The sequence below is a fragment of the Nothobranchius furzeri genome, chromosome 7, assembly GCF_043380555.1.
Source record: "Nothobranchius furzeri strain GRZ-AD chromosome 7, NfurGRZ-RIMD1, whole genome shotgun sequence".
In the NCBI taxonomy this organism is placed as follows: domain Eukaryota; kingdom Metazoa; phylum Chordata; class Actinopteri; order Cyprinodontiformes; family Nothobranchiidae; genus Nothobranchius; species Nothobranchius furzeri.
This window is the reverse complement of record NC_091747.1, coordinates 67,898,465-67,924,886: the sequence shown is the minus strand read 5'-3', so window position 1 is coordinate 67,924,886 and position 26,422 is coordinate 67,898,465. Positions and strand designations below refer to the sequence as shown.

Sequence of the window (26,422 nt, the reverse complement as noted above, 5' to 3'; positions counted from 1 at the left end):
GAATTTTCCATTTGACTAGTAATGATATTATTGAGACTGTGATCAATTAAAATGTTGCTTTGTGAACTAGAGATGCAACAAAGAGGCGTGGTTGTTATAAAATTTTAAAATTGTTCATTAAATTCTAATTCAGTCTATCGCCCCCTGCTGGTATTCCTGTTATCAACAAGAATAAAATAAACAGGCAATCAAAATTTTACTGGAAGTTTCTATTTTTTTGTGTTTTAATGTTTCCGCATTAATCAGCTGGAGGTTTGCGAACATTTACAGAGTTGATATTTCACTACTGTAGGTAAAACAGATGTTTAACAACCTCTAAAATTTAGAGTCTAAATGCACCAGAATGTAGGAAATACCCCCCCCCCCCCCACACACACACACACACATTTTTTATGCTTCTGACTGACTGACACCCATGCTTTGCACACTACATGCAGTTCCACTAAATGCACTTCACAAAGGACTGTATGTGTGGGCCCTTGCCCCCCCCAGTCACTCGCCCAGCACACCTACTCCTAATCAGCTCATCTGTCCTCACGTGGTACTCATCATCCCACAGTTTCAGAGGTCCCTGGCTGGTTCAGCGGGTGTTAGATCCCCCCCATTTAGTCCTGTTTGTTGCTGCTGCTAACCCCGCCGTTTCAACGTCCTCAGCAGACGTTACTGAACGGCTTTTGAGCTCACCTGCCTGCCTCCTGGTGTTTTCACCTGCACTGTGAGTCCAACACCAACAAAATTGTGACAGTCATCCGTTGTGATGTTGGCAGAAATAACCGTTATAGATTTCTGGGAACAAACATGAAGCACATGACTAAGCCTCAGCATGACAGTCATGTGTGACAGAGTTTAATAAGTGGATAACTCCATGTCAGTTGATCTGATCTCCCTTTAAAGGCGCAGAGCTGGAGATGCCCACAGCTGGAGTTACTTAAGGAGAATAAATACCAGTTACCAAAACTATCTGTTTGGTTCTAAAAGATGCTGCTAACAATTTTATACATTTCATGTTATGCAAAAATCAGCTGTTTTGCTCTTTTCATAAATTTGTGAACCTCACGATCACCAAGACCCCCCCCCCCCCCCCCGCAGCTCTCCTCCTGCAGGTTCAGCACGACAGACTTTAACCAAACGCTGGTGTGTTAATCTAATGGTTCATAGAAAAAGCTAACATGCCATGGTAACATCAGTGCTTGTAGGAATCATGGCATCAAGGTAATTAAGTCTAGGATTCTGAGTTTGTATCTGTAAGATGAAAACCGTGATGGAGAGGCGCTGCGGGAACCTTTAGAACTCTGAAACAGACCTGCTGAAAATAAAACAGAATAAATTCACCTTTAAAATATCCCAAAGTGTTTATGAGTGAGTCGTGCAGCACAGGTCTGCTGTCGTGGCCTGGTGGAGTGAAACCTCAGCTCCTGACAGCAATATGAAAGAACATCTTTTTGAACGAAGTAATATGGAGAGAAGAAAAGCTCGCCTCTTGTATGGATGATGATGATGATGATGATGATGATGATGATGATGAGGATCCAGGCCCATAAGAACCTCCCTCTGACTGCCGTCGGTAGCTGCAGACTGACCCTCTCCTGTAGCAGACCAGAGACGCTGACTCTCAGCTCTGTCTTCGTGCTAACATGAGGTTTGAGGAAGTCCTGCATGAAGTTGGAGGCTTCTGTAAATATCAGTTTCTGGTCCTGCTGGTCCTGTGTCTGCCCCGTGCCATCCTGCCTCTTCACTTTCTCCTACACAACTTCGTCTCTGCCACCCCTCCTCACCGCTGCTCCCTCGGGAGCCCAGAAGAAAGAAATGGAAGCAACATTCCTTTAATCCCAGAGATGCTGGTCCTCAGGATCCCCCGCCATAAAGATGGCTCCTTCAGCTCCTGTAGGGTCTATGATCCTCTACTGACCAACAACCTCAGCTGGGAAAACAGAACCGTACTTTGTCCTCATGGCTGGGTCTACGACCAGTCCCAGTTCATCTCCACAACTACCTCAGAGGTAAAGATTTATCCTTTCAATTCATTGTTGTAAAAGGCAAACAGCAGACAGCACCAAGACGGGGTTTTTAGCCACACCATGAAATGAATGCTTATTCACAACATTCACAACACTAAATATGATGATGATGATGCTTATTGTTGTTATTATTACTACATTTGTAGTTTACTATGTTCAAGTGAAATAAAACTGGATTGTGCGTAAATGAGTAGAAAATAAGAGAAAGTCACAGTTGCACAGAACCTCGTTGGGTTGTCTGCCAGGATGCAGCAAACATTCCTAACCAGTAGTTTATTATTACCTAACCAATTACTTAACCAGTAGTTTATTATTATCTAACCAGTAGTTTATTATTACTTAACCACTAGTTTAATATTACTTAACCAGTAGTTTATCATTACCTAACCATTTTTTAATCATTACCTAACCAGTAGTTTATTATCACCTAACCAGTAGTTTATCATTACTTAACCAATAGTTTATTATTACTTAACCAGTAATTTATCATTACCTAACAATTTTTCGTCATTACATAACAAGTAGTTTATTATTACCTAACCAGTAGTTTATAATTACTTAACCAGTAGTTTATTATTACCTAACCAGTAGTTTATCATTACTTAACCAGTAATTTATTATTACCTAACCAGTAGTTTATCATTACCTAACCATTTTTCGTCATTACATAACCAGTAGTTTACTATTGCCTAACCAGTAGTTTATTATTACTTAACCAGTAGTTTATCATTACCTAACCAGTTTTTCATCCCTACATAACCAGTAGTTTATTACTTATACAGTAGTTCATTATTACTTTACCAGTAGTTTATCATTACCTAACAATTTTTGTCATTACATAACCAGTAGTTTATTATTGCCTAACCAGTAGTTTATTATTACATAACCAGTAGTTTATTATTGCCTAACCAGTAGTTTATTATTGCCTAACCAGTAGTTTATTATTACTTAACCAGTAGTTTATCATTACTTAACCAGTAGTTTATTATTACTTAACCAGTAGTTTATCATTACCTAACAATTTTTTGTCATTACATAACCAGTAGTTTATTATTGCCTAACCAGTAGTTTTTTATTACCTAACCAGTAGTTTATTATTGCCTAACCAGTAGTTTATGATTACCTAACCAGTAGTTTATGATTACCTAACCAGTTTTTCATCATTTACTAACCAGTAGTTTATCATTTCTTAACCAGTAGTTTGATATTACCTAATCAGTAGTTTATCATTATCTAACCAGTAGTTTATTATTACTTAACCACTAGTTTAATATTACTTAACCAGTAGTTTATCATTACCTTACCCATTTTTCATCATTACATAACCAGTTTTTCATCATTATATAACCAGTAGTTTATTATCACCTTACCAGTAGTTTATCATTACCTAACCAGTTTTTCATCATTCCCTAACCAGTAGTTTATTATTACTTAACCAGTAGTTTATCATTACTTAACCAGTAGTTTATTATTACCTAACCAGTAGTTTATCATTATATAACCAGTAGTGTATTATTACCTAACCAGTAGTTTATCATTATATAACCAGTAGTTTATTATTACATAACCAGTAGTTTATTATTACCTAACCAGTAGTTTATCATTACTTAACCAGTAGTTTATTATTACCTAACCAGTAGTTTATCATTATATAACCAGTAGTTTATTATTACCTAACCAGTAGTTTATCATTATATAACCAGTATTTTATTATTACATAACCAGTAGTTTATTATTACATAACCAGCAGTTTATTATTACCTAACCAGTAGTTTATCATTACTTAACCAGTAGTTTATTATTACCTAACCAGTAGTTTATCATTATATAACCAGTAGTTTATTATTACCTAACCAGTAGTTTATCATTATATAACCAGTAGTTTATTATTACATAACCAGTAGTTTATCATTATATAACCAGTAGTTTATTATTACATAACCAGTAGTTTATTATTACATAACCAGCAGTTTATTATTACCTAACCAGTAGTTTATCATTACTTAACCAGTAGTTTATTATTACCTAACCAGTAGTTTATCATTATATAACCAGTAGTTTATTATTATGTAACCAGTAGTTTATCATTACATAACCAGTAGTTTATTATTATGTAACCAGTAGTTTATCATTACATAACCAGTAGTTTATTATTATGTAACCAGTAGTTTATCATTACATAACCAGTAGTTTATCATTACATAACCAGTTGTATCTTCTGGACAGAAACATTGTTATAACGATCAGCAGGGCTGACTGGTGAAGTCCCTGCTCATCCTAACTGGTTTACCTCTTTGCAGTGGGACCTGGTCTGCAAAGACAAACCGCTGAATCAAGCTCTGGCTTCCTACTTTTTCCTCGGAGTCACATTTGGAGCAATCCTGTTTGGACAGCTTTCAGATAAGTAAGCTCTTCAGGGTAGAACAGTATTGTGCTGTACACACTGAAACTGTTTCTGTAAAATAGGACAATCAAACCTTTTTAACGAGTGAGAGTTAACAGCTTTACACCCTCCTTTAATCTGAGTCCAGATGAAAACTAATACAACCCAATGGAACACATACTTGTACTTTCTGCTAAAATTGTTCCACGATACTGACTCTGACAGGCATCCAAACTCTTAATATTTACTACTAAAGTAGATCCTCACCACTTATTTTCCATTTTGGTAAATGTGTGAGTAAAGAAAAAGGACATAAATAAAAATAACCACAGTCCCACATACTCTCTGGAACCCCAAACCAAGAAAAACACCTGGCAGAATTCCATTTTCTGTAGCTCATTATGAACGAGGTAAGACTCCGAATGGTAGCATGCAAGTTTCAAACCTACACCTACTCTGTGAACGCAAATGTGCGGCTACAGGGCTCATACCCGGTGTTTGGCGCCGCTGTTCCCAGTGGTGTTTTGCCGTAATGTTTTCCCAAGTCTAAGTTACTTGTTATTTTCATTTGCAGTCAATGGGATTTTTGAGGTCACCAAGAAGATTAAAGGTCATTACAGAGCAATTTTCATGACTTTTTCACGTGAATGCTAGTTTTTACCATTCACTTACATTGTTCATGCTAAGCTAAAGCTAATGGGGTGGTTACAAAACTTTGGGGAATATGGCAACAGACTTATGGGTGGAAAATCCATTTAAGTATCTGGTTATTGTTGCTCCTCTCTCAACCCTACCATGAGTCTGGGCTTTGTTCTCAGGAATAGGGAGGGAGCCTAAGTGTCCTCCATTCTGGTTGGCTAATGGGTCCGTGGAAGAATGAAAAACTGAATGGAAGTCATTGGGGCTAAAAAAACCTATTTTCTAACCTGCTTTGCCTTACGCCCTGGGTCGCAAATATGTTGTACTTCAATTTAAATGAACAGTAATGACGTGATCAATGATGAAAATTGGCTCCTCTAAATCTGAGACCATGGTCTTGAGTCAGAAAAGGGTGGAATGCCTTCTCCGGGTCAGGGATGAGGTCCTGCCCCAAATGGAGGAGTTTAAGTATCTCTTTGTCTTGTTCACGAGTGAGGTGAAGATGGAGCGTGAGATCGATAGGCGGATCAGTGCTGCATCTGCAGTGATGCGGGCGTTGTACCGGTCTGTCGTGGTGAAGAGAGAGCTGAGTCAGAAGGCGAAGCTCTCGATTTACCGGTCGATCTACGTTCCTACCCTCACCTATGGTCATGAGCTTTGGGTAGTGACCGAAAGAATGAGATCACGGATACAAGCGGCTGAAATGAGTTTTCTCTGCTGGGTGGCTGGGCTCTCCCTTAGAGATAGGGTGAGAAGCTTGGTCATCAGGGAGGGGCTCAGAGTAGACCCGCTGCTCCTCCACGTAGAGAGGAACCAGTTGAGGTGGCACAGGCATCTGGTCAGGATGCCTCCTGGACACCTTCCTTGTGAGGTTTTCCAGGCACGTCCAACGGGGAGGAGGTCTAAAGGTAGACCCAGGACACGGTGGAGGGACTATGTTTCACCCGGCCAGGGAACACCTTGGGATTCCCCTGGAGGAGCTGGCCCAAGTGGCTGGGGAGATGGAAGTCTGGGCCTCTCGACTTAGGCTGCTGCTCCCACGACCCGATCCCGGATAAGTGGCTGAATATGGATGCATGGATGGATAGATGGAGTAATGGTGTGTGTTTTGACCACACCTGTCACGGACTTTGAGATCTATCAGCTTGTAAAACTTTGTAATTACTATATTATGTTGCATGTATGATGTCACTACAGAATCTCCCTCCCCTGGCGTCGCTGCTACTCACCACATGGCGAGCTTCATGGTGTTTCTTTCCTCCCGAGCGAAAGATTTGAAGTTCACTGAGAACATCTCTCCTCTGCTCTACTCGGTGTCTGGCATTCGTAGCCCTGAACGTATTTTCTAAAATGAAAATAAGTGCTTTCTTAACGTCGGAATGTGCCTCTTAAGTTCCCAGACATCATATGTGAAATCCATGACACATAACAAATGGGATTAGAAAATAGTGATGTTAGCCTCATGGACTTGCATTCATTGATGCGTTCTTCTGGGGACCCGTGGTCCTGAAGGACATGGGTGTGACTCCCTAGGTGACCAGTCTTGTTATTAGGTGACAGGCTGTTGGCATCCCAGCGTGGCTCATGTCTGTGGTGAGACTTGACATCAGGGTGATGGTTTCCTGCAATATAGGTGCAGCTCTGAACCTCCCAAACGATCCCATTCTAGGTCACACCCTCTTGAATCTAATCAATACAACAATTCCCTCACAACAAAGACTATCCACGCCAACGGGTAGGCAGGAGGTAGGTAGGAGGGGTATTTATTGGTAGTTTCAGCTCATGAGGCAACAACAGACAGCTTCGGTTTAGAAGCTCGACTCTCCCGTGTTCCAGTCAGAATTGACTAAGCTTGCTGGATGAGAAGTGAAACGTCTTCCAGAAACCAAAGAAGTCCAGTTTCCTTTGGATTACCGTGACCTGCATGACCTTCACCAGCATCACCTGTAAATCTCTACTACGGACTCCTTCCGCTTCCTCGGAACCACCATCACACATGACCTTCGGTGGGAGCCATCCATCAGCTCCCTGCTCAAAAAGGCCCAGCAGAGGATGTACTTTCTGCGGCAGTTGACAAAGGCCAAGCTGCCGGCCCAGATGATGGTGCAGTTTTACACGGCCATCATTGAGTCCATCCTCACCTCCTCCATCACTGTGTGGTACGCTGGAGCCACAGTGAGCGACAAACACAGACTGCAGCGCATTGTGCGCTCTGCTGAGAAGGTGATTGGCTGCAGCCTTCCATCTCTCCAGGACCTGTACGTCTCCAGAACTCGGGAGCGTGCAGGTCGGATAGCAGAAGACCCTTCTCACCCGGGTCACAGACTTTCTGAGCCGCTTCCCTCAGGCAGGAGGTTACGGTCCATCCGGACCAGAATCTCCCGCCATAAGAACAGCTTCTTTCCATCTGCCGTTAGACTTGTGAACAGCTTATAAACACACAACCATGCTGGTCTTCTGTACTCGACACAGCGTCACGTTATCGGCCATGTTACCATTACCTGCCTTTTTTTATCGCTGAAAGTTTTATTCTAGTTTTTTTATTCTATTTTATTCTATTTTTCATCTTATTATTCATGTTATATGTAGCACATTAGTACCGAAGCAAGTTCCTAGTTTGTGAATTGTTTGTTCACTGGCAATGGCAATAAACCTATTCTGATTCTGATTCTGATCCGGTCAGCTGTTGCTGCTGGGATGAGCGTGTTGCACCAAACGGAAACTTTTAGAGTTTTTTTTTGTGACGTGACATTTTAGTGATCTTCTCTAATACAAACGTTGTCTGAAATCCTAGATGTTTACCTTGAGTTGACGTGAGATTTGCCCGGGTGTGTGGTTGTTCTGCATCTAAATACTAAGAAGCAAACAGTCAGCATCACCAGATCTGTCTTACAAGCACGCCTCATAACAACTCCTCCACTGCAGACGTTTATGATAAAAAAGTAAAAACAACTAATAAACATGAATGAAACATTTTTTCACATCTTCATCACCTTGATGCTAACTCCTCACAAGGAAATCACATGATTTTTCTCAACGGCGAACATTTCCACAGACAGCAGAGGATTCCCAACAGCTCACTGGTTATTTAACTAATAAGTGTTTTCTGGTGAGTTAGACACACTCGATGCTCTGGTTGACTTACAGACTTGTAATGAAATAAACGCACAACTGACCAGAACATCCGAGTCATGCATGTCTAATGAAGCAGTGCCTCTGGTCTTTGAGCATGCTTGTATTTGTGTGAACACGGTGAAGAGGACAGAGCAAAAATGTTTACATCAGAATCTACAGGAAGACATTTTGTGTTTTTTTTATTCGTTGTTCTTCTTTAGTGCCGCTTTCGCCCGTCTCCCTGGTTTGTGTTCCTGTAAACAAACGTTGGTCACACTTGTGTGTGATTATTAACGTTTATTCAAACACAGTCAGCTGATGGCAGGGGCGCAGATAGGATTTTCAAACTGGGGGGGACAAAGTTCCAATGTACCCCCCCCACCCCCACCCCCACCCACACACACACACACACACACACACACTACAAAACCATCCTGATGAACTTCCTGTTTGAGGTGAGTTGTTGGGTCCAAAGCAAACCCCGAACTATTGAACTGTAAAGCTGCAGCCAGGAAGTGACCTCATAATTTCTATGCAGGTGTTTAACCTTCTGGAAACCCCAGCTGGAACCAGGATCGTTTACAGGCTAAACAATGGTCTACAGTCCATCTTCCCTAATGTGTTTGTGGCCCTGCAGATTTTTCTAACTCTACCTGCACTTCTTATATGTACCTCTCACCGTTCATAAGGATGCCGCACCGTCAGCTACGTCAGCCCAGACAAAAGCAGAGAAAATAGAGACAGAATAGAGGATAATTGTGTCTGGATGTGGATGGAGATTACATTTTACAGCAGCCTGTCCATCATTTAAATACGTAACCCATCACCTGTCTTCTAGTCCACGCTATCAGCATTATTTTAATTGGTGTGTGTGTGTGTGTGTGTGTGTGTGTTTTCCACTTCAAACACTGGTCTAACCAACCAGACCAGCGTGTCCAGTAACATATTAATGTTTCACTTCATGTAGGCTAGGAACATGTCACCTGCCGTGGCCCGACCGCTTCTGCTCCACATAAACTTTGTGCGTGATCAAATGTCTCTACAGGAGCTTTCTGAGCTGAAGAGGCTATTCTGCCTCAGACTGGATGCGTCATGCGTCTCCATATTAGAGACGGGAACAAGCGCTGTTCAGCCAAAGTTTCATAATTTCATAAAAAGAACATTTTTCCAAGTGACACATCCCTCAGAGAGACCGGCTTTCCTGACCGCTTCAGTGGGAGGAAATCTTACCGCATCGCCGTGGTTCTGCACTGCGAACCCCTCTACAGATCTTCAGCCCACTGTCCACCGTAGGCGCTCCGATCCGCACTGAGCACAGTGTCCAGTATAAAGCTCTGATGTTCTGATGGGAATCTTTTCTTGATTGATTTTAGTTACCTCCGCGATGTGCGTAACGATTAAAATGTCAGCTCATCTGTGTGTGCATCAGTGTGCGTCGGGGTAATTCTTTCAAAACAACCAAAATCCTTGAGTTTATCCGTCAAAATAAACAGTCAAATGGAAATATCTGTAACCTGCCATTTAACTGTTTTGCCTTCTTGTGAAGATTGTTGCAGAGAGAAACAACTAAACTTGATTAACCCCAGAGCCACGCGCACTGCGCTGTACTTCCTGACTGTAAATGAGGGGGAACGATTTAATCAGATCCTTTTCTGATGGTTTAGACTCACACGTCAAAACCATCTCCCGCTCTTGTTTCTTTCAACTGAGAAACATTTCAAAAGTCCGTAAACTGGTTTCTACTGCAGATCTGGAAAAAATCACCCATGCCTTTGTGTCATCACGCTTAGACTACTGTAACGCTCTTTTTACTGGTCTCAGCAAAACCTCCCTCTCACGCCTTCAAGCCATCCAAAATGCAGCAGCCAGACTCCTAACCAAATCCAGCAGACGAGCTCGCATCACTCCAGTTCTACAGTCCCTCCACTGGCTCCCGGTAGAATATAGAATACAGTTTAAAGTTTTAGTCCTGACCTATAGAGCTCTTAACAACCAGGCTCCAAGCTACCTATCTGAGCTTTTATCCCCACACATCACCTCTCGGAACCTTAGATCCACATCTGAAAACCTGCTGGCTGTTCCTCGAACCAGACTGAAAACCAAAGGGGACAGGGCCTTTCAGACTATTGCCCCCAGACTTTGGAACATTCTACCTTCAAATCTCCGTCTCTCTAACACTGTAGAGGTCTTTAAAAATCATCTAAAAACTCACCTTTTCATCCAGGCGTTCCCTCCCTAAATGTTTCAAAAAGATGGCTTTGTTCGGGTTCACACCTTCACTTTGTTTATACTCATGATTTTATTTTCTACGTTTATCACTGCTATTGTTTTTCTAATGTTTTTATTGGTTAGAGGTATTTGCCCTGATCTTTATCATGTTGTACAGCGCTTTGTGATTTATATCTGAGAAAGGCGCTATATAAATAAACTTTTACTTACTTACTCACTTACTTTTCTTTTCAACATGGTTTAATGTAAAGTTTCATTCAGTACACTCAGTATCGTTTATCTGGACTCTGTGTTAGGTGGATAAGGTGAAACTGACCTTCTTTGCTGAACACCTTTTACTGTCATCAACCATAATCATCTTAATCATTATTATACCCAAAGCATAATAATTCATTTCATGTAATTAAAATACCTTTATATTGAACCAGGTGATCATTTATGATGATTATGAAAAACAGTAATAAAATAAATGAGTTTTATTAATATTATTATCTAATTATTATCATCCTGAACTTGAAGTGTCCTCCTGGGATGGAACAGCAGCAGATATGGATATCATCTTGAGCAGACATCGTGGCTCCTTGTTTAATCTGTGGATTTAAAAGTACTGTTTGACCCAGCTTGACCCAGCTGGGTACACGTGCCCTTTGCCACAGATTAGAGAACCTTCATCACGTTACAACAGAAATTTTACACTGACATACTGGGTTAAGGTTAGGATGGGGGTCAGGGGAAGGTTAAATCGCTGGAGGTTACCGCTAGCGTTGGATACCGACGCTCTGGCACAGCACGCCGCCTCCCGATGCACAGGGGCTCCCTATTCGTCAGAAACAAACGCACCACATCATTTTTTGACGCTTAGGGTGTGAGAATGTGTTGGTTGCAGCTGTCGGGTGGTGGTGGAGTACAATCTGTTAAAAGGCAGGTTAAGCTCACTAGCCCAGCTCTGGTCCCCTTCAGCGGGCACCACTCCTCCCACTGTGACCTGTGATGTTCCTGAGGCCTCTCCATGCACCGTGAGCATTGTTCTGCCCTAGCTGTTTCTCCAGCTGCTGAAGTGCCTTTAGCCCGTCTTCAACCGTCTCTGCTCCTATTTGTCAACACCTATAAAAGCTTTCTTCTTATTGTTCAGCAGGGATGTCAGCTCAGGGGTCAACCAGGGCTTATTATTGGAGAAACCGAGACAGCCAGAGAAGCTATAGGCAACACACTTTGTTGATCAAGCTGTACATGAATATTTTCCCCAGTTAAACGTTGTTTATCGATGACATGGTCTCAGTGTCACATCCTGGCTGTTAGACTGGTGGCACAGACAGCACAACAGGACAAAATGAACCTTTCTTTACAGCCATGTGTACTGGCTTGTCAGCATTTTCGTTATTTGTGTTTAATTCCTTCTTCACTAGAACCATGTGGTGGCCTTCCACCCTGAGGGGGCTGGGGCGCTCCACTCCTTTTATCCACATTTCCCTGCACTTGCTGTGATGAGCTCACACAATAACAGCTTTATTTCATCTCAACTTCAGATAAAGGATTCTCTGTCTGCTTTACTTTAGCTCTGTTCCTAAATAGGTTTATTCATCTTAGAATCATCACCCTGATGCTCAGGAAAGAAACTCGACCATCTGAAGCCCATTCCCTTTAGATTTAGATCTTAAAATGTTGGAATTTTTATGTGTCTTATTTGCTCCTACTGCTCCATCAACCTCTGTGTTGTTTTGAATGTTTTTATCTGTTTTTTGTTGGAAGGTGTCCTTGGGTTTGAGAAAGGTGCCCTCAAATAAAAATGTATTATTATTATTAAGGATGTAAGAAAATATCGATATGGCAATATATCGTGATAATTTTTCCTGCGATTATTACATCGATATTCAAAAGCCGTGTATCAGAAATATCGATATGGCAATATATCGTGATATTTTTCCTGCGATTATTACATCGATATTCAAAAGCCGTGTACCTAATTCCTGAAAGAATTTACATGCAAACTTTTGTGTATTTTCTTTTCGTTTTGCGCAATTCAATCGCCACCCACTAGTTGGCAGCAGTGTGCAGCGGGTTTTGTTTCCACCACTGAAATGTAAATCCCTCCATCATGGTTCAGATACCTCATGTTAAACATGTTACGTATCAGTTTGGACTGTTTATTGAACATTCTTACAATAAATTCAGTAAAAAAATTGCTTGTAACGTCTGACTGAATGTATCGCAATATATCGTGATATATCGTATCATCTCCCCTGTATCGTGATATGTATCGTATCGCCAGAATTTCAAAAATACACATCCCTACTTATTATTATTATTATTATTATTATTATTATTATTATTATTATAAAGACTTTCTCGTGTGTGTTTTCTCTCTGGGTTGCAGATTTGGTCGTAAGTCCATGCTCCTGTTGGCTTTAGTTGCTACTACAATGTTTGGAGCCACCTCCGCCTTCTCCACCTCCTACACCATGTTCGCCATCTCCAGAGCTCTTTCTGGCGTCGCCCTCTCTGGTCTTTCCATCATTGGAGTGGTTCTCGGTAAACACTTGCCACATGCACCATTAAATTAGAGAACGAGAAGTAGAAGTATATTTCTCGTTGTTTCTGTGCGTGTTAATCCCTCACTGGGACTCAGCACTAGGACAGACGGCCATTCCTCTCAGGTGTGATCACCTTGCCTCTCGAGGAACACTGAAGGGCTCTTCTTGCTGGTGAATGTCCTGGTGAGGCTTTTTCCAGAAGGTCTCACTTGTTCTTGGGAGACAGCTTGGTGTCATCCATGTATGTAGGCCATGGTGACCCCAGATGACCTATAAAAATAATGTTGAATATTTAAAAAACCACAAACGACCATTTTATCGGCACAAATCAGCACAAACGTAGCACTAACCACTCCACCTATTTGTGTGGATTTCTGATCTGGGTGGGGTTGCAGCTTTGTCTACGTAGAGAGGAGGTAGCTGTAGCTGTACCAGCAGCAGTGACGGTTCAGACACCCCAGCTGAAGATCATCTTTCATTCTGCATGAATAAACGTTATCATGAGGCGATGGTGGTTCAGGGGTAACGGGTTCTTCCTGTAAAGCGGGGGTTGCAGGTTCAAAACCAAGCTCTTGTAGTCCTATAGGTTGTGGAGCCCCCCCCCCCCCCCTGCCTGCTGGTGGTGGTCAGAGGGGCCGGTGGCACCTGCGTTCAGCAGCCTCACCTCCACAGGGTGCCCCAGGGCAGCTGTAGCTACGCTGTAGCTCATCACCACCATGCAGAAATAAAAGGTCGGCCACAAAAAATGACTTTATGTAATAAAAGGACTCAAACAAGTGCAGGTCATTAATCATTCAATGATGCTTTTTGCACGTCTGGAAACCTTGATGCAGAAGATTTCCCTTTTCCACAACTTCATATGATTTTACGCACATTTAATAATTATGTTAAAAATCAAACAACTGCACCAGAAATCCTTTTAACACTTGGCTCCATTTCCTCCGGAGGCATTGAGTGGACAGATGTAGAGCACCGGACATTTACTGGAACCATCATGAGTCTGTCGTGGAGTGTGGGGAACATGTTTCTCGCTCTACTGGCCTTCTTCTTCAGAGACTGGAGGCATCTGACGCTGGCTGTGACCGCGCCTTGTGTTGCTGCCATCATCTTCTGTTGGTGAGCTTGGTATCTGGAGTTTTGGTTCTACTTGCTGAGTGTCTCTTCAAATCCTTTATTTTTTCCTCAGGTGGCTGCCCGAGTCAGCACGCTGGCTGTTGGCAACCGGAAGAACCGAGGAAGCCAAGAAGTATTTGGTTCAGTGTGCTAAAGTAAACAAGAAGTATCCGTGTACATCCAAGTTGGACACTGAGGTACACCTAGAGGGCAAGACTAAGCTTTTTTTTCCAAAAATGACAATATCAACAATAGCAGAGTGCTCTTTTCCACAGGAAAGGAGTTAGTAACCCCCATTCTGTCTTCCAGCTGAGATGTTTCTGGCCTCTTTCAGCACTAAAAACATTAGACAAAGTATTGTAGCAATTAAAACATTCATTATGACCAATAAGATGTGATGATTCCATATAAATATGAAATATCAGCCTGATTGATCTTTGAATGTTTAATCAGAAAAGTCTATGGTTCTTTGCTTCTTTAGGGATCATAAACACACTTCGTATTAATTCAGAGTCAGTATGTAGTTTATAAAATTAATGTAATTATTTTTCCTGAACTAATAATTTATACATGAGTACATACGAATAATGAGATGTGGTGTGATGGATCTGGAGTGATTTAATGTGATGTGTGAAATGTAATGGAAGCTTTGTATCTGAGAAAACAGTGTTGTTTTGATTGAAAACCTCATCAGACTCCAGTATGCAGGCTTACGATACCCTGGAGTTGCTCCCGGCGGTCCGGAGGGGTGAGGGCACCGGACGTCGAAACCACGATATTCAGAGATTAGTAGCTGCCTCTGAGTTCAGCTTCCCCGGCCATGAGATGCAGCCCGGGGTCTGCAGATTAGGCGTCCAAGGTGGATGTCTGAGAGTTGAAGCAGCTCTGAAAAGAGCTGTTGTGTCTGTAATCGCTCGCAGCGTCACAGAAAGGTTTTGACTTAAGGTCACAGGAGTTTGTTTCAAAAAGACTTCTTTCCCGATTTATCCGAATCGGGGTTCAGCTGGAAACTAAATTAATCAGGAAGTATTCTTGTTTTTTTAAAATACTTTGTTATGATTTCTGGCCTCGTTTGGCTAATCAGAATCTGACACTTTTCTGAGTGTTTACCAACATCCCTCAGAAAGCCACGCCCTCCTTCAGATACAAAGGTGTTTTTAACCTTAATATGTGTCTTACTGTAATGTGTATGAGTATAGATGATGACTGACTTGTTAAATCAAACACATACTGATTTATAACTGGATCATTGTAAGAACAACATTCATTTCAAATTCACTGACTTAAGCACAGATTATTCAAACATTTCATTTAAACATCTGGTTCATTCTTCACATGTGATTATTTAACTTACAACCGTAAAATCCTGTAGGATCTTCCAGTAGCTAGTGAGGATTCAGCAGTCTGGCTCCTGCATCAGACCTCGGGACAGATTGTTTATTTCTGCGTTGAGGAACAATAATTTGGTAGAGGTTGATTTGTGTGTCCGTACCCTCCAGCTGGTGCAGCCTTGACTTTGCAGTTCCTGGCGTGTATGAAAGGTTATGCTGTGTCAATTAGGTGGTGAAAAATTGACCCTTTTGGGCGTTACAACTCCCCCCCTTTCCAAGGTCACGGGGTCATGGCAGAAGACCACAAGGCATTGGACAATCTTAGAGACACTGAGGACTCAGCAGAGGAAGACAGAGTTAGTTCCCAGGCACCGAAGCATCATGACTGAGGAAAAGCAACCCCCCCCCCCCCACACACACACACACACACAGGAGAATAGTCAATAGAAATCCTAATCAGGAAATAGTTATCACACATAATGAAATCTGCAGGCAGGGACCACGATGAGAAGGAAACCAGATCCACGAGCAGACCAGATGTGTACTGGTGTACTGGAAACGTGTTGCATTGTATTTTTTTAACCCCCTTCATAATACACCCTGACCAAACTGGTTTCATCAAGGGTAGACAGTCATCCACTAATTCACATAGATTACTTAATTTGATAGATTTCTCTTACAGTAGAAACATAGAAACTAGCAGAGGTGGAAAGAGTACTAAAATTTCCTACTTAAGTACGAGTACCAATGCTTTGATAATTTTTTACTCAATTACAAGTAAAAGTACTTGCCTAAATTTTTACTTAAGTAAAAGTAAAAAGTATCGTAAACAAAATGTACTCAAAGTAAAAGTTACTTAGTTACATTTTTGTCAGCGTAAGGATGGCTACATCTAAGTAGTGCTAAATCACAACGCCAGTTCACAATTCGCTCGTGTGTGTGTGCGCACACACACATCCACACACGCTCAGCTTGAAGGAGGGATTTCTATCCAGTCAGTGAGAGCAGGACGTGCACATTGATTGGACGAGGTTTTTCTAGGATGGTAAGTTTCAATAGTGGTTAAAATTATTCTTTATTTTGAGAAAAAATAATTTTTTAAGATGCCATCAGTGTGTGAGGTATCTCAATGTTCTCATGACAAAACTCTAACATGAGACTGCTCTAACCTGTCACATAACAAGCCAAATGCAGTCAAACATTTCAGATGGACCGTATGACAGCTGCTAGCGTTGGCCCTGCTCTACTTTACCTCTACATTACAGTTCCTTTATCCATGTCCATCCAGGCGAGGAGGCAACATCTGGGCACATGAACCCAGGTCCACACAGGAGAGCAGGAATGGGAATCCTGTAGCAGCCAGAGTTATGGTTTTATTAGGACCAATACAAAACAGCCTAACTTCAAACACACTGTTCTATTGGCCACCTTATGGACCACTTCTTCAGTGGTTTGGCTTTCAGCTGCTTTAGTTCAGTTTATGATTACACGGGACCTGCGATTCAGCCACAGTGCAACAGAATGAGCTTTATTAAACAGAATCTGGGTTTGAGCTCCGATGCGGGAATCCTCGCAGCTCGGAGCGCCACAGACACCCAAAGACTCAAAAAGCACATTCCAAGGATGTGGCTGTTGAAGCGGAGGCAGAAGCGTCGGGAGGATACGGAGAGGGTCGCTGGTCCAGAAAACAGAAAAGCAGTAGAGATCCATCGAGGCCAAGGCAGGGATGCTCCAGGGACATCTGACCCTCTACGGGTGCAAGACTGTTGGTAGTCTGGAGTTTACACCATCAGAAGCACGCTTTCCTGCATGTTTTAGTTGTTTACCTGCTTTTATTCAGCAGGTGACTAACAGGCCTCTGCAGAGCTTGATGATTCAACCACTGAAACAGACAGGGCTCCCCACCCCTGGCTGTAGTGAAGCTGAACCTCGTGCCACTGAAGGCTGAGCCCTCAGTCCCAGAGCTGTGGCTGCTAGCTCCCTGTCACCAAGGCGGATGGATAAGGAGTTCACTGTGGAGACATTGGAGAATCCTGAACGTCGCTGTAGAAATGATGTTTGTTGTTATTGTGGCTGAACGTTTTAGGGTCTGAGTAAAGTCGCGGTGTCTGAAGTGGCTGAGAAGAACCACACCTACCTGGATCTGTTCAGAACCCCTCAGCTGAGAAGGATAACACTCTGCTCCGGCTTTTTCTGGTATGAAAGGACTGTTGGGGTGCCGGGTGGGCTGCGTGGGTCTGCAGGCTGATTACATCCCAGCTGTGTTGCTGCACTGTAGGTTTGCTGTTGCCTTCCTCTACTATGGAATCAGCTTCAAGATCTCCGGTTTTGGTGTCAGCATCTACGTCACTCAGTTCATCTATTCCGCCATCGAGGTTCCTGCCAAAATCCTCACGTTCTTTGTGGTGGACTGGATCGGCCGGAGGAACGGCCAGGCGTGTTTTCTGATCACAACGGGAGCTCTGATAGGAATCAACACAGCTATTCCTCTAGGTTACAGCGGCTCTTCTCTTTGCACAAATACGTAGAACAAAATAACGTTTCTACATTCATTGCTGTCGTATTACAGTTGTTTGGTCCGTTTCTCCTGCAGAGTACTCTGTGCTTCGCACGTGCGTCGCTGTGGTGGCCAAAGGCTTCTCTGAGGCGGCTTTCACCACAGCGTTCCTCTACTCAGCTGAACTCTTCCCCACTGTTCTCCGGTAAGCTCCAACACACACGTCGAGAGCTGGAAACCGTTTTCACCACTTTAACACGTAACAGCAACCCCATCAGTAATTAAAGCGTTCCTCTTTATTTCCTTGGGACAACAGGTAGCGTAAAACTACGAGTTACTAAATGAAATCACAACACAAACCATCCTTCTTCTGGAGGTCCAGTAGTCATAGCAATCTTGGCCAGGGCTGTTCACCTCTGGTCCTTCTGTCCTGCATGTTTGAGCTGTTCTGTCAATCAAATCAGTCAAAGCTTTATTTATAAAGCGCCTTCCGCAACCCTGTCAGGAAGCCCAAGGCGCTGAACATGGTACAGTACAAAGTTAAATAAAGTGAATAAATCAAAAAATAAAAGCAATTCAAATTACAGATTACAATTACAAAAAAGGTGAAACATTCTAGTAGAAGGCAAATGTGTAACACAAGGGAAAAAGTGAACCAATGAAAACTGTGAGATAAAATCAACATAAAAGAGGGACAAATTCAAACATGTTCAGGAAACGCCAAGCGGAGGAGGTGGGTTTTTAGGCGACTCTTGAAGACTGGCAGAGAAGGGGACAGCCTAACTGAGGGTGGCAACTGGTTCCATAGTGACGGTGCTAGGACTGAGAAAGCCCGGTCCCCGCGAGTACGACACCTAGAACGAGGGACAGCGAGCAGGCCTTGGTCAGAGGAGTGCAGAGCGCGTGATGGGGAGTGTCTGTTCAGGAGTGTGGCTAGATAGGGGGGACCACCACCCTGGAAGAAATTAAAAACAAAGACGAGGAGTCTGAAGTGTGAACGATAGCGAACTGGAAGCCAGTGCAGGGAGGCCAGAACCGGACTGATGTGGTCCCGTTTCCTGGTCCCAGTCAGGAACCTTGCTGCGCTGTTCTGCACAACCTGTAGGCGACGCAGTGATGACTGACACAACCCTGCATAGAGAGAGCTGCAGTAGTCAAGCCTAGAAATAACAAAGGCATGGCAAACAAAAGAGGACCAAGGATCGATCCCTGCGGGACCCCCCAGTGGAGCCCCTCCCAAGAAGAAAAAACATCAACCAGTTTAACACAGAATGTCCTGTTGTGGAGATACGATCTAAACCAATCCAGAGCTGACCCTTTGATCCCAACCCATCGTTCCAAGCGATCCAGTAGAATCGAGTAGTCAACTGTGTCGAAGGCTGCTGTCAGATCTAACAACAGAAGCACCACAGATGTACCCTGATCTAGTGATAGATAGATATCATTTAGGACCCTCAGTAGAGCTGACTCTGTGCTATGGCCAGACCTGAACCCTGATTGGAAAACCTCAAACAGATCAGAGTCAGCTAAATGTGAGACCATTTATAAATGTTAATATTACCTGTCGCTCCAACGCACCTCATTCAAACTTTGCAGAAAGTGTCTAAATTCAGGGAATTTTACATTACATCTGTGTCTGAAGCCGCTGAACGCTCGTCTAATCCGTACATCTGCAGTGGACTCTGGTAGGACTGAATTCCTGGTAAAGCCGGGCACATGCTGTGCGACTTTTTCACGTTCTTGAGCCGATTTTGCCCTCTTGGGAGAATCTACAAGATCGCGGTGAGTTTTGCGCTGAGCGTCGTATACAGGGGTTACGAGGGGCGATTAACGCCACGTCACCAGCGACCAATCAGCAATCGTGAGCTGGTGCAGATTTCTGGCGTGTTTGACGTTTTGATCGTCCCTCGTGAGTGCATCGCACTGTAGGAGCGGCGCTGCGACCCAAAAAGTACCAGAACCAGTCACGGCGTGGCTCGCTAGTTATTTCCCTACTAACACACGTCGGTTGTTTTTTATTTATACACTTATTTTTCACACAAAGGGACTGTCAAGAAGGCGTGTTTGCCGTGTTTATGTCAAAATTAAACTCTGATTTACTTCCTTTCTTTCATCTTCCTCCTCCAACCCTCATAACCCCCATGTCCTGCTCCTGCAGACTATTTATAATAATTGTGTGAAAACTCAACGCTGCAGCCAGAGAAACATGACCGCATTTAAGTGGGTGGACTTTGTTTAATGTTTTGTAAAATGAAAAACTAAAACTGTTGTCGACTAAAACTAAAATTCATTTTCTTCATAAACACTAATCAAAAACAACCCTATTGTAGAGCTACTGATGCTAACAGTTAGCTTCTACTAGCTGAGGCGTTCTCTGCTGTTTCCTGGATGCTAAACCAACAACAGTCTTCCCCGTTGCGAGTCAAGATGGGTGAGTCCATGAATGTTAGTGACAGGGTGACATAGATCTGTCAGGCTTTTCTAATCGTAGAGTTTCACCGTCTGTTTTCTATCAGAAGCTACTGCAGGAGATAGGTGTAGGAGACTATTTTCATGTTCAGCCTGCAAGAAACACTCAGAGTGATCGATTATAATCAGAAATAAGTTTTTAAAAATGATTTTTCAGTATATCACACCTTTAAAAAAATTGGCATTGGTGGCAGAGAAATTAATCGTCCACCTCGTAATCGGAAGGTTGCAGGTTCGTTAAAAGCCACATATTGATTTGAGCTAATTAGCATGTGTGTTAGTCAGCAACAAACCATTTACTTTCAGTTAACAAACCATTATGAATGGCTTATTTTGATAAAACTCTTACTTTATGGCCTGTTGATGTTGTAATTACAAAATTAGTAATACACTGTTAATAAGTGCTTAATAATGGCTAGTTCAGACTTAGTAGTTTACTAATATGCATATTAATTGGCCGCAGGTCAGATGAAACAACAACAAAGTCAATCATCGAGCTGCGGCCTAAGGTATCCTGCTGCCAAGAGCACATATGGACACCTTTATGTCTGAACATGGTGTTCATTATGGACAATCCATGACTGGAACAGAAGTCCAATAACAAAACACCACTCGAATTCAGATCAGGGGGCCGTTCCTCCCAACCACACCTCTCCAGGTCTCACTGTCGTTGCCCACGTGAGCGTTAAAGTCCCCCAGCAGAACGAGGGAGTCACCGGAAGGAGCGCTCTCCAGCACCCCCTCCAAGGTCTCCAAAAAGGGTGGGTAGTCTGAACTGTAGTTTAGTGCAAAAGCACAGACCACAGTCAGAACCCGTCCCCCCACACCTAGGCGGAGAGAGGCTACCCTCTAATTCACCGGGGTAAACCCCAACGTACAGGCACCAAGATGGGGGGCACCTAGTATGCCCACCCCTGCTCAGCGCCTCTCAGTGGGGGCAACTCCAGAGCGGTAGAAAGTCCAACCCCTCTCAAGGAAACCGGTTCCAGAGCCAGAGCCATGCGTTGAGGTGAGGCCGACTATATCTAGTCGGCACCTCTCAACCTCGCACACCAACTCAGGCTCCTCCCCCACCAGAGAGGTGACATTCCATGTGCCAAGAGCCAGCTTCTGTAGCCGAGGATCAGACCGCCAAGGTCCCCGCCCTCGACTACCACCCATCACACACTGCACCTGACTCCTTTGGCCTATCTATCTATCTATCTATCTATCTATCTATCTATCTATCTATCTATCTATCTATCTATCTATCTATCTATCTATCTATCTATCTATCTATCTATCTATCTATCTATCTATCTATCTATCTATCTATCTATCTATCTATCTATCTATCTATCTATCTATCTATCTATCTATCTATCATCTCTCTCTCTCTCTCTCTCTCTCTCTCTCTCTCTCTCTCTCTCTCTCTCTCTAACAAACTATGTGCACCTTCAATAGGCTTAAAAACTGCACTTGTGTGCTTGTGACCAAGCTGATTACACACATTGCCCGTTAGCAGTCCTGCTGTTTGTTCTGGACTGTAGCTCGATTAATGTCCAAGAAGAGTTTGGATGCAGCGTTGTGACTAAAGCTCCTGATTTGTGTTGTTGGACAGACAAAGTGGTCTTGGCTACACTTCGTGTCTCTGTCGAATCGGAAGTGCCCTGGCTCCAATTGTTATGATGCTGGAGGATGTTTGGCTTCTACTGCCCCCTGTGATCTTTGCTGGGATTGGGATTATCAGCGGCAGCTTGGTCCTTCTGCTTCCAGAGACTCTCAATGTCCATCTGCCAGAAAACATCGTTGATGTTGAAGAGGGAAGGTACACAAACACATGCTGAGTTAGAGCATAGGTACATAGGTGCTTTTATCCAATGTTACACCATGTCATCCCTCAAAATCGTAAGATCGAGAAAAACGTAATAACTCTTGTTGTTGATCTGTCGACCACCAACACCTCTGTGAAACATTCCTGGATGAATCCGTGTAAGAGACGAGTTTCCCTGTGTCCGTTTTATTGCAAGATAAAATATAATGAACCGTTTCCCTCTTCTTCCAGGCATACGAAGAGCGATGAAAATGGAGATGCACAGATTGAGCTCATGAGAGTAAGCTGCAACGACACGTCAACGTCACGATTAAACTAACCTGCAACAGTTGAGAGAATAAGTTCCTCCTGATGGCAAAGTGTGCGTGTTTGTGTGTGTGTGTGTGTGTGTGTGTGGGGGGGGGGGGGGGGGGGTTTAATGATTTGTTACTTTTTGATTATAGCTTATTTACCTATTTTGTAATTCAGCAGATGTTTTCACAAGGTCCTGTCCTGTCCTGTCTTCTGTCCCTTTAAGCTAAGTATACAGTTAGTTAGTCGGTAGTTCTCCACATGATTTGGAGGAAGAGATGTTTTTTTAGCAGCGGTTTAACCTGAGCATGCTGAGAGAGGTGGGAAATGTACCAGATGTCAGTGAAGCGTTAACCACACGTGTGACTGCTGCGGCTACTGTAGCAGCAATAGACTGGAGCTTAGTCAGAGCGGGGTCGGGTGGGCATGTAATCGGGCGACTACACGTGAGACGTTTGGACACACGGTTCTCTCTGAGACGGGTAAATGAAGAAAAACGATGCAGTAGGGCTTCTGATGGTCGGGCTAGAAATAGTTTTTAGTAGCAACGGTTCAGGAGCCACGTTGTCAGTGAAAAATGAGGCAAAGGTGTCTGCCGATAGATTGTTGGTAGGTGGTGGAGGCGGGGGGTTAAGTAGAGTTTTGAATGAAGAAGTGCTGAGAACTTTGTCAGTGTAGGATAGATTTAGTTAAGGGCAACCCACAGATGAACCTGCCCATGCTGAGCCCTTACGGGTGCCCTGGACCAGCCAAATGGACTTTCGGCATAACTTTGATTATTTCTGTGGGCACCCCATAGCGGGATCTGTCCAAAAACTACCCACAGTGGCCCCATGAATGTCAGCCCGTGTGGGGAATCCAGGGGTCCGCCCAGTTCAATGTCACATGTCTGCTGGACACGTGTGTTTCTCTGTTTTTTTAATTCTCTCATCTCAGGTGCAGAGCACAGATTAGGGGAACGCTTGACTCGGGTTGGATAATGACATGGCCAGCCTCCTTTCCATTAGAGCAATCAGGAGCAGATATTTCTTTCTAAAAGCAGGAAGGCAGCACCGCCTCCCCCCTACGTCTCTCCTACTTACTGGTACCTGCTGACTGGAACACTTGTGTTGCTGCTCTGAGAGCCATTTTATTGTTTGAAGGTTTGTGGTGGGAGTCTGGGATACCCTGTTTATTCCATCATGCAGAGGTTTATGTTAAATACACTAGGAAGACAGGCTGGTGCCACCCATGTAATGTTTTACCTAAACATTTTTGTTGGAGTAAAAAGAATAGTGTTCTGGTTAGTTATTTTGTTAAGAATTATTAGACCGCTTGGCTTGGTTTTGTTTTGCTTATTTCTTTAACCCTTTGATGCATAACGGTCACTGCAGTGGACAGGTACTCAAAATTGTTATTTATTTATTTTTGCTATTAAGCACAGCTGTTGAAGACTTTATTGCATTTGAGCCCCTCTATTTGCACTTCAGTAAGCCAAGCCAACATATTTCATGCTCAGAACGCACGCTGTCCACTGAGGTGGACATGTAATAAATTATTTGTAAATTATAAAATTTTACAAAAAAATATTTGTTGAAAATTGTTTCATTCACACCTGAAGACGAATGAAAAAAATTGTTAAAAAATCATGGTTGAAGATTTCATAATTCATGCATCAGAGGGTTAATTTGGACTCCCCCCTCCCCCCCCCTCAACAGCTTGTTGGTATTTTTGTTAAAATAAAGTTTTTTTACATATACAAAGACTGTGTCTCCTCATTGTGGTTGTCGTGTTGCGCCACTCACATAAGTGGGGGCTCGTCCGAGATACTTTTCCCCTGAGCTAGACAACCATAGTGGGTGGTAAGTGCTTTGTATCCTGTGGAAACATACAGTTCGACCTTCATTATTTTATTGATGATCCTGTAAAAAGTTTGACTTGTCAGCTGAGATTGTGAAGCACGTAGTGGTGTCATGGGTAGGAGGTTGTTGTAGGACCCAAGTGCAGAAATCCAGGAGGCAGCCAGGTAGGTTATAGTTTAAATGTTTATTATAAACGGTGTGTGGAGCAGGAGCAACAAAACATGAGGATTGGGCAAAAACACCAACACAAGGAACCGACAAGAAACACTGAACAGGGCTGGATTTGAATACACTGAGGATGTGAGTGGAGAGGAGCAACAGGTGTGATGAGTACCGATGATTAATAATTGTAGACAGGTGTAACTAGTTACCTCTGGGGAAGGAAGCCAGAAAACAAAGCCAACAGGAGGATAATGCTAAAGATAATAATAAAGCTAAGGACACAAACAGAACAAGCAATAACAAAAAACTGGAGCTAAAAGTCTACAATTTATAAATAAAACAGGGAGGATAAATGCAACTCAGACAAACAAGCCATAGAGAAACAAAAACCTTTTATGGTATTTTGTCACTTATTGAGGCTTTTTCTGTAAAAATAATAATAATAACAACAACCAACAAAAACCACACACATCAAATTAACTTTAACAGAAATCCAGATTTTTCTAATGAATAAATAATCATTTATAACTGACACATGACTAAAATGCTGAAGAGGGTAAGGTGTTGCACCATCGTGCAAAAGAACATGGCTGACCTCCTCCGGTGGAGCATCTCTCAGTGCTGAACGCAATGCATCAGGAAACGATGGCATCTCAGCGCTATCCATCAGTTCCTAATGCAGTATCTTCAACATCAGAGGCCGTAAAGCTTCTCACCGTCTTTCTTGCACTGCTCACCAGCCCAAACCCGGTTTCAAACCGAGCTACAGTCTAAAATCAATCATTACATGCAACAGCTCCGAAACTCTGTCAGTTTTCTGTTAGAAGCAGCCTAAATGAAAAGAAAAGGTTTTTTATTCTTACATTTGTTGCACTGATTTTAAATCATTCAGATGAGAAACATAAAAAGACAGAGTGTGTGATGGAAGGGTTAGGTTTAGGGTTAGCTGGAGTGAAGCTGAGCTGCTGCGTTCAGACGAACCCCAGCCGACGCCGTGAGGCTCAACGCTCACAGTCGCCAGCTGAGATTTCCCTGAATCACAGCCATCACCTGTTGTGTGTGTGTGTGTGTGTGTGTGTGTGTGTGTGTGTGTGTGTGTGCAGCCATCACACACACATTTTAAATGAATCTGTAAGGGAACGGTAACACCAGAGTGACTGGGTCATCTCTGCAGGTGACTGTGAGATTAAAATATCACAGTTGCCTGTAGAGATTATCGAGTCATTCTGCTGAGCTGCGAATACACCACCAACCCGGTACGTCAGAGGAAAGTCTACTACATTACCAGAGCTGTGCTCAGCTTCAGGTGACTAACCAGATATGTCCGAGTGTTCTTGAATGCAGCATTGATGGTTCAGCAACAATCGGGGCAGACGAAGGTGGGCGTGTTGATATAAACCAACAGTCAGACGTACGTGTCACCCGTTTCTAAACGACTCCCTGCTGTGGAGCTACACACGTGCAACAAAAGCCAGTAAAGTCAGAACGACCGCAGTGCTGTCACCGTTAAACGTTAGTGATAACTTAAAACATACAAATGTACATGAATGAAGTAGTTCATGTTAAAATCACACTTCACCTTCCCCACATGCTGGAGCGTGTGTGTGTGTGTGTGTGTGCGTGTGTGTGTGTGTGTGTGTGTGTGTGTGTGTGTGTGTGTGTGTCAGACGAGGATGTGTGGCCGCTCCCCGGCCTTTACAGGGTATGAGGGCCCTGTCAGTGAGTGTGAGATGTCTCGCTTTTGTTGCGGCTCTGACTTGGATAAAGTTTGTCGGCTCTCTGGGGCCCCCTTGTGGTCCTTGGGCCACGAGTATTTGCGTGTTTGGCCTGCCGGCACACACTGCCTCTGGTCAGAGGGACCAGTGGCAGTGATTGTGTGGAGTCATGAGGAAGATGATTCCATGTGTGTGCTGCATAGTAGCTAAAAGCAGATCCACCCTGTTTGGTTCTGACCCGGGGTTCTACCAGCCCTGCTGGGCGTAGACACCTGA

The 26,422-nt window shown here is 43.2% G+C and overlaps 1 protein-coding gene across 1 annotated transcript; it reads left to right on the top strand.

Annotated features, from left to right (window-relative positions):
* The first annotated feature begins 1,193 nt into the window (after window positions 1–1,193).
* Window positions 1,194–22,505, top strand: slc22a7a (solute carrier family 22 member 7a). Its single transcript, XM_015954495.3, has 10 exons — window positions 1,194–2,000; window positions 4,319–4,422; window positions 12,758–12,912; window positions 13,862–14,030; window positions 14,101–14,224; window positions 17,445–17,554; window positions 17,637–17,851; window positions 17,952–18,060; window positions 21,925–22,131; window positions 22,369–22,505. The coding sequence occupies exons 1-10, from the start codon at window positions 1,635–1,637 to the stop codon at window positions 22,454–22,456; spliced, it is 1,647 nt and encodes a 548-aa protein (XP_015809981.3). The 5' UTR covers window positions 1,194–1,634; the 3' UTR covers window positions 22,457–22,505.
* Window positions 22,506–26,422: the final 3,917 nt, after the last annotated feature.

Excerpts from the sequence above, each read along its gene's own strand:
- slc22a7a (XM_015954495.3), top strand. The coding sequence starts at position 1,635 with ATGAGGTTTGAGGAAGTCCTGCATGAAGTTGGAGGCTTCTGTAAATAT. Across the intron at positions 4,423-12,757 it reads TTTGGACAGCTTTCAGATAA|ATTTGGTCGTAAGTCCATGC; the intron begins GTAAGCTCTTCA and ends TCTGGGTTGCAG. Across the intron at positions 17,555-17,636 it reads CTCTGCTCCGGCTTTTTCTG|GTTTGCTGTTGCCTTCCTCT; the intron begins GTATGAAAGGAC and ends GCTGCACTGTAG.